The following is a 17847-nucleotide window of genomic DNA, read 5'->3' as shown; positions in this document are numbered from 1 at the left end:
AAAGTCTGTATGATTCGCAGCAGCCGGACCTAACCTAGACTTGTTGCCTGTTGAGTACATTTAGTTTTCTTCTTTTTTTGCAAGCGGTGATGCTCGTTTGGAAGTTCTCCTTTCTTGGCCCGAATCCACCGTGACAATGACGGTTATCCGTCTAGCAATCGAGCATGGGACTTATGACGTCCTTGTGACGTTGCGTACAACGCTTCACCTTTCTAAATTAGCAACTGCAATCGTAGCTTTCTTTTGTTTTCGGTACAGCAAAGCAATTCTTCTCCGCACACATGCGTAATCATTGTGAATTGTTGCATTTACAACGCAATGTGTTGTGTCCAAATTTATACTTTTTGGCGCGGGCTCCCTTGGAGTAACAAAAAAACAGTCTCGGAGGCCACGTTTTCCTGCATTGCAAGTGCAGAAAGTTGTTCCAACAGTTGGAAGCACGTCGTGACCGCCATGCCTTGGGCGCTACCTAGGTATATGTTGCTCGAAAAGATAAATTTGCAAAGCCGCAACGCCGTTTGACACCAGACGGACGATGTTAAGACAGATCAACGTACGCCGTCCTTCATCCCCACGCTAGCTGTGGCGACGTGTACCGGCAGATCGCATAGATACAAGCGCCAAGATCTTCCCTCTAGTAATTGTTGCAGAAAGCTCAACGCTAATTGCCGCATCCTTCGAGCTTGGAGCCCGCTTCACGCAGCAATAAGACATCCCTCGCGAAGGAACATTCGCTTTCGGTGCCCGACTTTTAAATCTCGCTTTCATTCTCTCCTTGTTTTCTCGCGCTTTCTCTTATTCTTACGTAACTTTTCAACCGCTTCTCAAGTTGCCTGCCGTCCAGCTATCGACGCGACGAGAAGTTTCCTGATTGGAATCCACCCGACTTAAAGAAGATCACCGGAGCACTTTCGAAACAAGCATACGCGGCAATGAAAGCGAGAGAATCAGTTTTGATTGAAGGCCCTTTTCGTTTTTTTTTTTTACATTCCTTTAACTTTCGCATTCAGACCGAAACGCTTCATCGAGGTAAAGGTTGCACTGCAACTACTACGTTTTTCTTTTCTCGTTACATGTGTGCTTACATTCCTGCTCCTCCCTATAGACTACACAGCGAAGAGAAACTTCGATGACGCACCGACGCTGGTAGACCTGCGGGTAAAGGAAACGGAGCTGAGAGGGCGAGAGAGACAGAGAGAAGAAGAACGACACACCCGCAAAACGGCTCGCCTCGGAGCGCGCGCGAGATGAACATTTTGGACCAAGTGTGGCTGCTTAAGCAGAAAGAAAGAAGAAAAAAAATTGGAAAGCTCGGCGGTCTTAAAGTCGGTCGCGTCTAAAAGTGAAGAACACAAAAAAGAACAACCTCCTCAAAGAAGGGCAAATGTCCTGCGTTTGGGTGTGGCCCCTGGCTTCATCCAACTTTTGCCTGCCGGCTGACTCGAATTCAGTCATTTTGTTTGTCTTTCTTTTTAATCTTCTCTATAGTCAAGCGTCAGTTTTCAACTTAGCTTCGTCGATCGTTTTGAGAAAGCAGGGTGGCATAATTTTTCTTTTCGTCGCTCTCGCCTACATACGAGTGATGTCCAACGTCGCGTTTAAGGCTCGCGCGCAGATATGTGTTTTGTCGGCTGTCCCTTATCGCCGTGCACTAGGCCACGTCAATTTCGGGCCGCCGCACCCTCGTGTCCATCTCGCACCTCGAACACGGTTTCTCTCTCTCTCTCTCTTTCAAGACGCGCACTGCTAAATATTTCCCCGGGGAACCGGCGTGCCCGCATCGGAGGTGCTCGTTTTATCGCCTACGGCTCGCTTCGGCGACACGGATCTTTAAAAGGGTCCGCAAGCTTTTCTCGCCTGCCGTGTCGTGACCTCATCTTGTCTACTTCTCCGCTAAAACACCGGCTGTCCAAAAAGAAAAGCAATAAAACCGTTGCAACGAAATGAAGGGATTGCGGCGGGGCGAGGGTAGGGGGGTGGGGGGGGGGGCGAGACCGCAGACGTAGGCCGGCCCCTTTTCATGTAGACTAATGTGAAGGACGCGCGTACTGAGGCCCGAACACGACATCGCCTGCTACTTTTGACCGGGCCGACAACGCAGCGGGCCCCTTATCAAGTCTGGGCATTTCGAGCTGACAAGCGCAGAGCATACAATGCGCGCTAACGGTCGTGTATGCAAAGAATTACATCGCTAGGCGCTGCGGAAAGGTCTGAAATTTCAATTCGAACGCCGTTTTCCTTTTCCCTCGCGAAGACCGCGCTCCAAGTCGGACGATGACGTACTCGCGTCACGGCACCTATGTACTCGGGTCCGCAGTGTAAAGTGGCTCGTGGTGACACGTGACTTCGAGAATTATTCAAGGCAACATTTGTTATTTGTGTAATCTATTGCTTGAATTGGCGAATTGAAGTTTATAGAAATAATAAAACAGAAAAACGGAATGTCTGCGTGCTTTTTGCTTTACGTCACACCGAAGCAAGAGAGATGTACTCCGCTTCATCTGCTTGTTGCCGCGGTCCCACGGTCGTGCGGTCACGTGCGCAGGTACCGAAACTATGCCATTTTCTACTGTGTTGGAGCGCGTGATGATGCTCTGCGATCCGATTGTTCTGCGTGAGGATTCGTGTAGCACTGGATTATACCGCTAGTCATGTGTGCTTGTGCACAGCGCGATAAATCGTGCGCTGCGCGAAACCAGAGGATGAGAACAGCTTGCGCATTATAGTCTGCACGGCTGCTGCGCCATAAAAATCCTAAATCATCATCATCAGAACAGCTTGCGCGCCACGCCGTAAGCGAAAGTGCGCAGCGCCGAAAAAAAAAAGAAAAAAAAAACAGAAAGAAAGCGAGAAGAAAAGAACATGAAGGCCAGGCCCGTGACGTATGCGTCGTGCGGTCCTCGAGGTCCCGTATGGGAGAACGCATGGAAGGAATTTCGCTTGCGTAGGCTAGACGGGGCTTGTGGAGAGAGCGCCTTGCTTGGCAGTGGAGCTCGCCTCCTGAAGTCATGTTCGCGGCACGGAAATATTTCTATCTCGTCTATTAATAAGCCGATTTGAAAAAAAAAAAAGTTTGCGGCAGATCGCTCCCTAAAGGACACGTAAGAACTTCCAGCGCATAACCAAAATGTGCTAGCGCCGCGGCAAGCGCTGCGTATGCGTTCTCTCGTGCTACGCCTCTCGTTCAGACGCCTGTCGATGTGCGCACGCGCAGACTGGTGCGCTGTTAACTGTTTGATCCAGTCGCAGGAAATGTGACTGACCCCCGCAAAACACACGGAAGAAGGAAACAAATTACTGGGATAGAGCAGCGCGTCGCGTAGTATGTCTCGGCCAGCCAACTCTCCGTGAAGCCATTCCCTTCGCTTTTTTTTTTTCTAGGAAAAGTCGGCCCTGCACGTGACCTCCGAGAGCAAGAACGCTTGGTTCCGGTAGTATTTAACCGATGCAAAAAGGTTCGGCTAGGCTCAGCCTTCTGAGAGTGGACGGATCGGGAGCGCTGCTCGTTCGGACTTCACAGTCACGTGTTGTGTCGATTTGTTTGGCTTTTAATGTGTTACACAATGCTCCCCTCGTCCCCGACTGGTCCTCTTTGGCCAGACCTGTCCCTTGTGCCATAAAAACCCAACAACGAGTCCTTCCTCAACAACCAATATATAGCACCGTTACAGGACGTCCCGGCGATCTCTCAAGGGAGGAGCGAAGAGCGGTGACTGCGCTGTTCGCTCTGCTCTTCGCCACGCGTTTATTCCGCGTTTATTCAGCGTGGCCCTCAACTCTTTGACTTCACCAATGAGTGGCGCACTGGAGTCGACTGTAGAACATTCGCGAAAATATCGGGGAAATTGACCGGTCTATTTGTAACTATTTCTGTTTCGTTGATCCCGTAGGGTAGTACTGACGAGGCGTATGTCTGTTTGGTCGGATTAGTGTAAACGGCAACAGCAAAAAGGAACATTAGATTAGCTTGGTCTGGTGAAGATTATATCGCGTATTCCTTTTTTTTTTTGCGTGACTCGTACAATCATTTGGCGAAAAAGGTGGCTTCTACTAAGGAGCAACTCTCCTCTTTTTTTTTTCAATTTCGCGTACGAATCAAGCACCTCCACTTGAGGAAGACGCAACGCATTTTAAAGCATTTTCGGAGTAGCGTGGCCACCTTAATTATCGGGGCACCGTGAGCGATTAACGTCACTTACCAATTGGACCGCTCGTACGCCGATGGCATCTTGCAGCGACAGCAATGGTTCGACGCTATAATATGACGTCTAACATCCAGGCTACGCTCAGCCGTCCCATTTCGCAACGTAACTTCAGATATACACGTCGTTGTCATTTTACCACAGTCATCATCTGGGAAAGTTACGTCCACCGTAGAAAATATACGTGCTCTTTATACGGCCCGCAAATACTAGGTGGTGTAATGAAATTAGGAAATTTGCAGGCGCAAGATAAGGTCAGCTGGCGCGAGATATGGGTACTTGAAGATTGCTGGGAGAGGTCGTATGTTCTGCAGTCGACATAAATAAGACAGGCGATTATTAGTTATCGCTGTCGTGCATACGCCAGACTTGTCTTATTACACCTTAATTTTCCACTGCTATCAGAGCATCTCGCACATTTCCGGTTACCTTCAAAGGGAACTTCGGCAGTATCGGTATACTCTGTGGTCGACCACCAGGTTACCTTTTCTTACGTGGTTTAATACGCGGTCAGCCCGGCCCCCCTGCTTTCTGCGAACCACAAGCAGAGCACGGTCTACTCTGCTAAACCGCCCGTCTCGTTTTGTTTGCAGTTGACGCTGCTGAAATTTCATTTGACGATCGCTAAGAATCTGTGGCCTTGTGGACCGTCGTCCGTCGCCCCCCTCTCTTGTCCTTTTCTCTAGCTGATGTGCGCTCCAAAGGGTGTCATTAGGCAGCTATTAACACGAGAATCAGCTTTACATTCGTTGGTTTCTTGTGGATGACGTGTATAAATGCTAGTAACTCAAATACCTAGTTCACCTCTCGAGAACGTACGTCAGTTCGCGTTTGTGTTACACGCCATTGATACTATAGTATAGTATGGAAAGCCCCGCAGAAAGCGAACACCTAGCTGTGACCCCTGCTGGTCTCGGCGAGACATGGCTGTAGTAGCGTTCTCACTTAACACTTTGCGACGGGTGCTGGGGAATGGTCATCACCTGGTTTTGTTGAGTGCGTGTGTATGGCTGCGGCTTTCCACACAGGGGTGGAGACAGGCGCTAGTGTAAGTGCGAGAAATGCACAGGGCTAAAGACATTCGCGGATCTTCGCATGGTGAGGCTTCGGCAGCGAGGCATTCTCAGCCTGACGCTCATTTAAATGTGATTTTAAATACGTTCGTGATCGCATCTGTTGGAGGATTCGAATCGCTTACTTGCCGCATTGCATTCATCCGTGTGGTGTAGGCATCCGGAAAAGGCAACGAGCGAATGAATGAATCACTCAGTCAAGGAATCAGTGCATGAACGAATCATCCCTGTGGGACCGTGTCTGTACGTAGGTAGTCTTGCAGAGGCTCTCTTCTGCTGCATTCAAGTTGCGATTTGCGGTCCTTTCTCACATTCATCGCCTTCGTCAGTGTAACGAATTGGGCTAGCTGGTGATCGACTCCGCTGTGCCTGCATGCTAGCAAGAGACGAATGCGGGCGTAGTCCTCGTCGCGTGCTACTCCATCCTGTGGCCTGCATGTGCGTTGTCACTCGAGCCTTGTCAGTCACGCGAACGGCACTGCACAGACTGATGCGCGTAGGCCGCGAAAGGGCAAGGAGGAATCGCCGCAGAGCGGGGACGCGTGTTTGTGACACCGCGTGTTTGTGGCTGCGTGTGCAGGCACGACGTGGATGGAGGAGATCGTGTCCCTCATCATGAACGGCGGCGACCCGGACCGGGTGAAGAACAAGCTGCTCGTGTACCGGGTGCAGCACCTGGAGGTGGGGCCCCCCGTGGGCCACCTGTGGCACCTGCGCAAGACCCGCTCGCCGCGCCTGCTCGCCACCCACCTGCCCCTCAAGCTCATTCCCAAGCAGCTGCAGCAGGCCAAGTGCAAGGTATGCGCCGCCGCCGGTGTTTGTAGTCGGCCCCACTGTCTTTGGGCTAAGGGAACCTGAACGACCAAATCAGAACCATCGGACCGTGTACCTTTGCGACGAGTCATTTAATTCCCCCACTCCCGTCGCCCTGTCTCAGTGGCTCGGACGGCGCCATAATCGCTGGCATTCGCCCACTATACGGCGAGACGAGTGGCAAGAAAAGAATGAATTCAGGATGAAACGGCAAATGCAAAACCACTCGTTTTACTTAAATTTATGTGCATGTTTAAGAACCCAAGGTGGTAAAAGAAGAAATCCGGTGAACCCCACAGCAGTGTGCATTTGGGTACGTAAAACCCAAGGATAATAAATGTATAAAGGGGTCACGTAACTTGAACCAAGGGTGTAAAAAATGGTTTGCCGTCATGTGTCGCTAGTTAGAGTATTTTCTCATATTCCGCTTAATTACTTATTTAACTAAGATCAATTACGGAAATTGTTTAATATTTACTTTAGGGCCAAGCGCGTTTCGTTGCGTTGTAGAGGGCGGTTCAGAAACGACCGACCCAAGTTTTTTTGTGGCGGCGTACATGCAGTATGGTGATCGTTTTTCGGCGTTTAAAGAAAGCCGGCGAAATATGAAATAAAACCACGCGACTGCGCTCATGCGCTACCGTGTTGCAGCGCTCTCAACCGCGCTTTGTGCGAAAGAACCGTGCGTGCGGACCCTGGCGAAGTGACATGACGACACTCCAAGTGTCGTTGGTTTCAAGCAGCTGCAGTTGACCACTTTTTTTTATAAGTTACGTAAAATATCCTGTACATGGATTCCAAAGGTTTGCACCTATTGTATTATTATCCGTAATGTGTTTAGCCGGGCACCGTTCTTAATTGTTATCCTTTACATCTCAACAACTTGCATTTCGCGGGGCCTAGCACGTGTGAACGGGGAACTTAATTTCACTGCTAAACCAAACGTGGCCATGGCTCTCTTTCAGTACTCTCCGTAGAGGCCTAAGTAGAGAGGTAAGCGGACAGGGACCACCAAAGTCTCGTTACCTTTCTGTCGAAGCCGGCAAAAGAGACAGCTTCGTGAAAGCAGAATCGAAGTAAAAATTAATGCAGGCTGCTTTGCGGTTCGAGCAGTGGTTCGGCTCAGCAGAATCCTGAGGTTATCTGCGCACACGAAAGCGTATTCGTAGTTTCTTGATTGTTTAACGTAATCCAAGCTTTCTTCTCAATAGGCTCACAATTTTTTTTTACCGACGATTACAATACTCCCTAGTCCGAAATTTGAGCGCAGCTCTATAGGCGTTTTCATTTCGCGATTTATTAGCTGGCACGGACAGTAGGTCTCAGGCGGCACGTTGCAAACGGAGCAAAGTGTGGCACGACTGCCCACTGGAGATCGCGCGAGCCAGCGCGTGGGCGACGCTTGGGCGCGATTCGCAGGAGCCGACAAACCTCCCATGCAGACGACGCGCGCTATTCCGGCGCCATCTCATAGCCATCGTCGCAGTACTTTTTCCTTCTCACGCTTTCGCCATACCCTCCTCCGCCTTCCGCCACGTGGTTCCGCTGCAGCCTCCCCTCCGCTTTCCTCCTCGTGCCCCATCGCTCTCGCTGCTTTTTTCAATCCCCCACGGCGCGCCGCGTTCGCTCTCATCATTGGCTGTGCTCGTTCGCTCGGTTGCAAGTGGCGCCCACAGGAACGGGCGTCTAAAGAGCTGTGCTCTGAAATGGCGATGTGCTTTTCGTAGTTTATTTCTCGTCGACACGTGGTTGCGTCAAGTTGCAGGGACGCGTTCCAGATGCGTTCCACGAATTGGGCTCGAAGCTCCCTCCTCAACTATGTCATGTAGACTGTCTCCGAAGCTGGCCAGAATCGGAACACACACCCTGTGTGCGATGATGAGTCACAGTTCACCTTACGGTTGACATATGCGCAGATTTTGCAGCTCAAACATCCGGTTCACATCTGGAGAGCGTACTACGTTACTTCACGTTAGCGTTGGCGAGGCGCACGCGTTATGCGGAAAGTACGGAGGATTACGAAATCAGTCTTGACTGGTGGTTATACGTTCAGAGATTAGAGTGCATTTCTTGGAAAGAGAAAAAAAAGAACACTGCTCTATACGTAGAAAATGAAACCGCAACACTTTTATTTCGCGCCCGAAGCTTAGGTGCTTCACAAAGGCTCCGAGCGTGTGCTAAATAAAATAAAAGACAATGAATAAAAAGTCGCCACGCCGATGACATCACCTTGACCTCACCAAATACACGATGCCGGAACGCATTTGCGTCCTTTTCGGTGCACGTAAAGTTTGCGTAAATTGTCACCTTGAGTGTTCACCTATTTTTAAATGTGAATCAGCTTTTTTTGTTCACTTGCAATCGACTACACCCCACCATATAGTTATAGGAAATCACTGACGTCACTAAAAGTTGGTGCGGTAGTGTCACCGCAGCGTCGCCACTCGTCTCATCTTTCCACCCTTGCAGCCATATCAAGCTTCCGCTCACCGTCAAAGCTGTTCTATATTCGCGATATGGGACTCGCGTCATGCCGGCAGCCCAGCGCCGCTGTAGCGCCCAGATGCGGGTTACCGGCCGCCATTGCGGAGGATAGACGCTGACCGGCTCTAGCCGCCGGTCGTGTGCCCTGTCGCGCGTCTCCGCTTTTCGCGCAGTTTCTGCAGCGTTCCTTTCTCGGCTACTGAAAGTGCGAACCTACTGCTGCGAGCCGCCGTTGGAGCAGTACTATTTCGCGGCCAGTCCCTGTTTAACGAGCCGACTTCCGCGAACTCGGTTGCTTCGTTGTAGTTCCGACTGTTCGAATCAAGGGCAGCGCTCCTTTGATTCACCAGTCCGTGTACTTGTAAGAATGCTTACAGTGTGCTAATGGATAGTTGCCCATTTTTCGCGAGCATGAGCACAGTGTTGTGAGCCGCGTCACTAGCCCTCTATACAGGTACAGTATCTCAGCTAACGTTAGCCAAGCTCTTCAAAGAAAAAAAAAGGACACGGTATGAGACACGATTTTAGACGTACAATGTTGGGTTGTCTCACCTCCGACGACCGAATGCCGTAGATTTTATAATTGAATCTTGCACCGTGTTCTTTCAATTTTTTTTTTTGTCTTCGAACAGCTGGGGGACTTTTGGGACACACTGTGTAGCCGCGTATAGCGATAGTAATCACATTTTTTTTTTTAAACCAAGGGTGAGATGTCGCACAACGATGGCAGCGACAAGCTGTCCCGACTGTGTGAGTTGTTCGCCTCGATGTCAGTGAGGGAAACTTGAAGATGTTATGGATGTCGCGAAGCCACATTACAGTAGGCAAGGCAGTGACGCTGATTGCGAAGGGATTAACTGTTTATTAAGATAGAATAGGCAAGCGATCGAATGGAAACTGTTTTCACGGACATCACACTACGAGTCAAAGGTTAGAATTTTGGTCGTCTTTGTCTTATCCGAATCTCCTCCAACGGCCCTGCACATACATAAAATCATTGCTAACACCCTCCTCGACCCATCGTTTGTCCAATCACACTGCGGCGCGCCCAGAGTGCCCAACAACGGGGCTCCAGGGTGACCTTACGTCAAGGCCGTTGCCACAAATCCTTTGCAGTGCAGCGACTCTCTTGTCTCACAAACTCCCCCGAAGATAGCACTTTCACGCCCCGTTGGGGCATCTGGTCTGTTTGCGGAATGTCTCGGCATGGTGCGGTTCAGCAGCGAGGGTTTTCGTTCAAATCCACGGCACTGCTTCAGCCAACTGACCGGCGCAAGCCCCGACTCGCAGTCTACCCGCTTACGCGCTCTTCGTAAACCGCGGCTCCCTTACCCTCGATGGCTATAACTCTCCGCCGCCGTCTTAGTGTCGAACCACGCGTCTCTTCTGGCCACTCCGCGTGGCGCCTACATGCAGCCGCCGGCACAAACAACGCCGAACTCCACTGTGTGGATACTCTATAGTGTTTGCAAGATTGTGCTCACGCAGTATGCCGCGCTGCTTAATTTGCTGCCCTCTTTTTCGTTTGGTTAATTGCTTTGGTAGATCTTGACCTGGTAAGACTCGACAAACAAGCTGTATCTCGTGCAATCGAGTCTTCTTTCAGCCCCCTGTGTCGCTTTGCAGTCAACGTTACCTCCGCCGTGAACGCCTGGGAGCACGAAGACATTCCTTCGATCCCGTGGCGGGGGAACCAAGCAGCGTTCGTAGTATGGCCATGTTATTTGGCGAACATGCCACGTGTATGTGAGAATACCCTATATCATGCCCTATTAGAGCTTATAGCAGAAGGTGCGCGTCCCAAAAACATTCCACGCGCCCGCACGCACGTCTATTCTTCACGGTAGGGGCGGGAACCGAATGGGCACAGAGAGTGGTCGATATTATGCAAATTGTCTATTACAATATTTCACGTTATCCTAGATAAACTATGAATATACTCTCTATGGCTTTGTCAGTTCACCTAGCAATCTTTTTGCCCAACGTTCTTTTTTTTTTCATCTTTAAAATCTTCTTCGTCACTTTCTTCGGTCTTGATTATGTTGCCCTTGAGCCCTTGTTCTTTGCTGTGGCTCCCTTCAACTGTTTGCTGTTCGCTGAACAAAGACAGCTCTTTACCCTATTCCGGTGCCACGCTCGAGACGCCTTTGGATTCGTAATGGAGTGCTACGTAGGTCACTTTCGTAGGATCGATTCGGGCCTATCCATTACGCGCTTCTGTAAGGGAGAAAAAAAGTACAGCTCGAAGAGAACACTTGTTTTCTACTGTTCACGGTCGTCCCGTTAGAGCACCTCGACAACGAATGGCCCTGGTTGTAGCAGCTAGGCGGGCATTTTGTACCGCGAACAAAAGACCACCGCAGTTGTGTCTGCGGCGATAACAGAGGCAGGGCCGGAAACGCGATCACGAAAAAAAAAAGGAAAAGAAAAAAAATGCATAATTCATTCTCGGCACTGTACACCTTCTATATCGGGAAGGCTGCGCGTGACAGCGTATAGCATTGCGCGTCTGCCGCACGCTCTAAATTTGGAAGCGCCATAAACCGGTGCCCGGTCTTTTTCGCGAGCCTCATTGGCGGAAGAGCAGCGTGGATGTTTGATCTTGCTTTTGCCGCGTAACCCGGTGATCGAGAGAGCTGTAGGCGTTGCTAGGTGTGGTCGCCTCCCTCCCTCTATACGGTTCCTTTTACCCCCCTTTTGGCTGTCATCCTCTGCCGTCCCCTTCGTTTCAGTGTAGTCGGTTCCCTTCCATTACGCTTTCACTGGTGAGCGCTAATGGGCTCATCGTGCTTGGTAAGGGCGGGGACTGCAGCCGGAATTTTCATTGTTCCGGGCCTTTGTTCCGGACTTTTGTTCCCGCTGCGACCTGATCACGGCTGTCAAAAAAGTTTGGTCGAGACCGATTGCACCGGATAGTCGGTAGCGTCACATTTGAGTTAGTTCTGGCTGTTAAAAAAGAAATGATGTATTGCTGATGGCACTGGCTCGATAGAAATGGTGGATGTGTGCTTGTGACCATTGCGGCGATTTTGTAGCAGCGATGCCTTTCCTTAAGCTGTCCCTTTTGACATTTATCACGCTTTCATAACACGTGCTCCGCCCGCATTATCCGTGATATCAGCCGGCCGCGAACGGTGGATGATGCGTAAGAGTGGCACGTAGAATCGACCGGAAGGTATCGCTATAAAATTGCGCCCCCAGTAACCCATTGGATCGAGGTGAGCGTTCTGTTGGCCCAACCATCCCGCTTGGCTTCGACACACAGCGTTTGATGGTGATATATGGTGTTTTGTAGTGATGGACAAAGAGCGCCACAAAACACTCACGGCATTTACCAGTTTATTGCGACAGTGTACGCCGACAGGATGCGAAGTTTGCGAGAGAGAGTAAACCATCTTTATTAATAATATTTGAATGGCGAGAGCAGTGTGGGAGGAACCCTCAGTCCAGGGTCCCTAAGATGATTCCGGCGATGTTTCGAGTCCGTTGTATCACAGCTCGGAGGACCTCGGGAGGTCCGTCGCTGAGGGCATCGTCCCACAGCTCTTTGTTGCGTAGGGGGTAAACGAGAGTTGGCAAAGGAGGAAAGAGGTTTGCAGTGCACTCAATTGTGACGTGGAAGATTGTGGGCGAGCTGCCACAGCCAGGGCAACGATCGGCATAACTGTGTTGGTAGAATTTATTGAGAGAGACATGATTTGGAAAAGTTGCGGTTTGTAACTGGCGTAATGCCACTGCTTCCTCCCGCGAGGACGGCGGTGGTGCGGCGTGGGTGCGACGAATGCGTGTATAATGACGGAGTATGTCTTTGTAACGGAGCAAGGGATCCCCCCACTCTGAACTAGTCGCCTCACCTCGCCGAGTTGCCCGGAGGGAAATTTCTCGGGCAACCGCATGTGCGCGTTCGTTACCCGGCAGCGAGGTATGACCAGGGGTCCAGAGTAAGTGGATGCGGGAAGGTGTGGTCGGTGTATTTTGCGGGATTTGTTTGAGAATTTGGTGCGCCGCTCTCGGGATGCCATGTCCTGATAGGAACGCCCGGCATGCCTGTTGCGAGTCTGTCAATATATACACTTCCTCAGGAACACGGATGGCGTATCGAATTGCAAGAGCAACACTGAGAATTTCTCCGTAAGCGGCATTCGTTCCGCGCATTGCAGCAGAGTCTCTCAGGGATTCGGTGCCATCCAAAACTACCGAGGTATAGCCCTCTTGAGTGCGTGATGTGTCCGTGTATAAAGTATGTGTTTCCGGGATGTTTGCAAGCATGCGGCCAATGTATCGTACACGGGCTTTGCACCGCCCTTTGTCATGCTCGGGGTGCATATTACGTGGCAATGGATGAATACTTAGTGCTTGGCGTATCGCTGACGACAAGATCGTTGGACGGGTTTCTGACTCAAAGGGAGGGACAGTGTATCCTAGCCGTGTGAGAAGATGGCGGCCAGTAGGAGTGAGTAGGAGGCGCTGGCGATGGCTGACCCAATGTGCCTCTAGCAGCTCGCCTAGTGTGTTATGTGTCCCTAAGTTAAGGAGACGTAGTGTGGAAGTATAATTCGGGAGGCCATGGGCCAGCTTCGTCGCTTTGCGAATCATTGCATCCATGCGAAGTTGTTGCGCTTGGGTCAACCGCTGAAATGGGAGATGGTATGTAAGGCGGCTGATCACGCATGCCTCCACCAAGCACAGCAGGTCCTCTTCTCGAAGGCCCGAGCGCCTGTTGGAGACCCTCCGGATCATGGCCAGAATTTGCTCAATCTGTCTGGATAGAAGGGAAACAGTGTAGTTTGACCTGCCATCCGCTTGGACGTGTAGGCCGAGGATACGAGCACGATTAACCTGTGGTATCGGGTGTGCCATCCACGTGCACAGTGATAGGGGTAGTGGAGGAACGGCTCCGGGGGCGAACGATTATGAGCTCCGACTTTTCCGGAGCACATCTTAAGCCGCATTTTCTCGCGTACTCGGAAACTGTATCGACTGCTTGCTGCAGTCGGTCTTGGATGGCTCCGTCGGAACCCCGTGTCGACCAGATAGTAATGTCGTCCGCATAAATAGCGTGGGCGACATCAGGGATCTGGTCGAGTAGCCGGGGGAGCCCTGCGAGCGCGATATTGAATAGAGTACGGGAAAGAACTGAGCCCTGGGGTGTCCCACGTCCTACAAGGCGAATCGTACCGGATCGATGCTGTCCCATTCCTACGGTGGCTGTGCGATCTCGAAGAAATGCGTGGATATAGTTGTACATACGAATTCCACAGTGGGAATGTGCAACATTGCGAAGGATGAGGTCATGTTCAACATTATCGAATGCCCATTTTAGGTCTAAGATGATGAGTGCTCTCGTTTGGGCGGACGACTGAGGTCCTATGACTTCCTCCCGCAATTGTAAAAGCACATCTTTGGCAGACAGATGAGCCCTATATCCGAATTGTGAGTTAGAAAAGAATGATTTTTCTTCGAGGAAGGGCTGCAGACGCCGCAAGAGTACATGCTCCATGAGCTTAACAATGCAGGATGTTAGGGAGATGGGTCGTAAGTTTTCAACCTTAACAGGCTTGCCCGGCTTGGGGATCAGTGTGATGTCGGCGTGTCGCCATGCTTGGGGAAGCATGCCCTTGCGCCAGCAATCATTGAAGATATGGGTGAGGTGGTTAATATCCGCGTCACTGAGGTTACGAAGGGTGGCGAATCGGATGTGGTCGGCTCCCGGTGCCGTGTTGCGGCGTAGGTTTTGTATAGACCACCCGCACCTCGTCAGATGTGATGTCTGCATCGAGCAATTCGTTCGCCTCGCCTACATAAGGATAGTCAGGGTACTGCGGCGGCGGGCCTGTGGGTATGAAATGCTTCTCTAGCTCTCTGAGGAGTGTCGAGACATTGTCCCTGTGCTCGTGCATTAGGATGTGCAGCTGTTGAAATGCTTTTCCCTTTGTTGTGGTGGGATCTGTGAGTGAGCGAAGAATCGACCACGTTTCTGCTGTGGTCAATGTGCCTGAGAGGCGATCGCAAAATTCTCGCCAGTTATTCCTCGTAAGGATCTCTGCATACTCCCGAGATTCCAGTGTAATTTGATCTATACATTTCCTAAGTTTGCGGTTGAGACGTTGTCGTTTCCATCGTCGTGTCAACCCTCTGCGGGCGTTCCAAAGATGAAGTAAATGCGGGTCTATGTCTGGTGTCTCGGTTTTGGTGCGCAATGTGCTCGTGGTGGCCTCTAGATCTTGTGCGAGAGAGTCAAGCCAGCGTTCGTACCCTTGGCGCTCAGGTGGGTCTTGGCGACGTTCCCTGAATTTCGCCCAATCCGTTATACGCACATTTCGCTCGGGCCTGCGCGCACCCCGTAATGACAAGGTGGTCGCCACAATGTAGTGGTCACTACCAAGGTGCTCCTCTAAAGGCCCGTGCGCAACGACTGGGCCAGTATTGCGCACGAAGGTAAGGTCAGGGCAGGTGTCACGAGATACGCTGTTTGCCCATCCGAGTGGGGTGCTCTGGGTCGGTAAGCAGTGTGTATCGCATGTTACAGATGGCATTCCATAAGCGGGTCCCTTTAGCCTGCGATTTAACGTAAACCCATGCAGTATGCGGAGCGTTAAAGTCGCCGGCCACCACACAAACCCGTCCAAACCTTCCAAATTCTGTTAGTAGGTGCTGAAAACAGTGCGTTCGCGAACAGGGGGAACTGTATGCATTGAGTATAAACAGACTCTCGCTGCGTTTACCTTGCGTAATTATTACCAATATTTGGTGAGGAATGTCAATGTTAGTGGTATGCATGCGACATGTAATATGTTTCGAAACTAAGGCTCCCACAAGAGGAGAGACACCCGAGAGCGTGCTGTAGCCGGATAAAGAAGGGGTGCAATTGACTTCCTGTAAGAGGATGACATCGGGAGGGTTCGTCGATGTGGCGGTATACTGCTGTAGGGAACCTCGTTTTCGGCGGAATCCCCTCTACAATTCCACTGCCACACCACTAGTTGCTCCGCGTTACGCGGCGCCATCATCATCGCGAGAGGACACAGGCGGTCGTGCATAGGAATGCGGGCGCCGGGTGCCCACATTTGAAGGCTGCAGCCGAGACCCTTGGTCGGGAAGCTCGCTTTCGTTGTTACCGCTAAGCTCAGGAACTTGCATGCGTGCGAAAGTGCACTCTAGACAGGATTTCACTTGCTCCGTAATCCCTATTTGAAGGGCCTCCATTTGGCTTTCTATCCTGTCCAGAGCCGCCTGCATACTAATGCTCATGTCTGCCACCAGCGCGTCCATTTGTTTTTGCAGGCGCTCACAGCGCGCCTCCATGTCACGACGTAGGCGGGCTATTTCTTTTAGAGGATCGGGATTTGATAACGAATTGGTAATAGGGGAAGGAGTAGGGAGAGATTTACGAAAAAACAACGGTTGGCCGCGGTGGCTGCATGTTGTATCTCTCCCAATTGAACGACGAGAAGTATCTTGTTTCCTCGAAAAAAAATTGTGTTGTCGGCTAAAGAACAGGGCTTGTTGCTAGATTTACAAAACTTTCTAGGCTTAATCCGCTATCTTCGACCGCTAGTATCCGGATCTTCATGTTCGTATCCGGAAACATTTTCCGCCCGTCCGTGCGGGTCGCCCTCGAGGCACTGTCGAGAGGTATCCGTCATTTGCGATGCGGCCTTCGCGTAAAGTGCCGATATTTGTTGTCGTCTGTATTGCATTCGAGAATTGGGCCCTCCCTTCTTCTAAAGCTTTCCTTTGAGGCTGTGTTCGAGGCTTTGAATCTCCCTCGGTGTTTCTCTCTCTCTCTCTCTCTCTCTCAATGGTTGATGGAATGATGATCTCTCGTGATGATGATCCCCAGGGTGTACACCGTGGCGCAGTAATGCTGTCGCTTCGCGAGTGTACACTCGACCTGACGCCGGTTGAGCCTGCTGCGATTCTCTCCGTTTGTGTTTCCCAGCATTCCGAAATAAGGGAGCCGTCGACTTGGCGCGTGCTCAAGTGCGTCCGTCTCGCGTGACCGTGGAGCCGCGCACTTCGCGGGTGTACGCTGGTGGGGCGCCAGCTCGAATGCATGCAGACGATGTGACGCGATACCCTGGGGCGCAATTCTATTCACTCGCCGCGCACTGCTGGTCGGCCGGGTCTCAAGCCCGCGGCTAGCTCTGGTCACGCTCACGTGGTCCCTCCACTTCGACCAATGAGGAAGCAGCGGAGGTTGGGTTTATAAGGCGCGGCATGCAGCGCCAAGCGCTTCGAGGAAAGCGCGCGCGTGCTCTGTCTGCCCCCGCGCTGCTGCTATCTGATCACGCCGCGCGCACATCTGCGGGCTTTCTCCGTATCGCGCTGCGGGCTTTCGAAACGGCGTCCCGGCGAGTCGATGAGAGTGCTTGCCCGCGCTAACCGCGCGTGTGCGCGTTTTGCTATGCACGCCGCAAACAACACACGCGCGGGGCATGAGCTTCGTTGGGCCCTCTTCGCGAGCGCGATTGTGTTTGCCGTATAGCATGCAGCCGCTACGTGACCGGGTTGGTGAAAATGCACGCGCGACATCGGGCGTCCGCCCGCTCTTAAAATGGCGGGCGCCTTAGGGAGCCATGGTCACTGCACCAACAGTGTTTCTCCGACGTCATATCCGCGGCTGCTGTTACTGAACTCGGCTGCTGGAAGCAAATGACTCACTTCACACTTTTTCTTCAGCCGTTGGGCAGTTCTTGAACGAGCTCGCTATTTATCTTTAAGCAGGTTTCCTAGGCTGCCTCGCCCGTTTTCGTGGTGGTCGGAGTTGGTTGTGCTCACGCCTCCGATGCAAAGGCAGTCGATGCTAAGGACGTGTCCTCTAGTGCAACCCAGTTGTGGGGCACCTTCGTCGCCAAACGCTAACTATAGCTACTGTAACCACAACACTTTAAGCCACTGCGACTATTGGACGCAGAGAAGAGTCATCTGTGGAAATTCTCTGTGGCTTTCCTTTTCCCTGTTCCGCTGCTTCACGCTCTTCTACTTTGTCCCTAGAAAAACATGTATAGTAAACCTAAGCGTGTACTTGCGCAAGAACAAGGACATTCGTGTATTTGGATATAATTGCACTCATAAAGAAGCCCTGGTGGTCAAAATTAATCGCCCACTACGGCGTGTCTCATAATCTGATCGTGGCTTTGGCACGTAAAAGCCCATAATTTATTTTTAACAAGGCTCTGTTAACACTTAACACAGGCGCGACTAGTTGTCGATGTAGTAAGCGTGATTCTCCTTCTGTTTGCTTTGCAATAACGCGCAGTTAACCGAGGTCC

General features: G+C 51.3%; 1 protein-coding gene across 4 annotated transcripts in view; it reads left to right on the top strand.

Annotated features, from left to right (window-relative positions):
• LOC142587547 (sulfotransferase 1B1-like) overlaps nucleotides 1-17847 on the top strand; it is a 335465-nt gene that overhangs the window by 304341 nt on the left and 13277 nt on the right. For all 4 annotated transcript variants that reach the window (XM_075698631.1, XM_075698630.1, XM_075698629.1 and 1 more), the window contains exon 3: nucleotides 5856-6073. In XM_075698631.1, coding sequence (XP_075554746.1) covers nucleotides 5856-6073 — 218 coding nt within the window. The remainder of the gene's footprint in view (nucleotides 1-5855; nucleotides 6074-17847) is intronic.

This window comes from Dermacentor variabilis, chromosome 7 (assembly GCF_050947875.1).
Source record: "Dermacentor variabilis isolate Ectoservices chromosome 7, ASM5094787v1, whole genome shotgun sequence".
Lineage (NCBI taxonomy): Eukaryota > Metazoa > Arthropoda > Arachnida > Ixodida > Ixodidae > Dermacentor > Dermacentor variabilis.
Note: the sequence above shows the minus strand (reverse complement) of the source record. Positions and strands in the feature narration are given on the sequence as shown.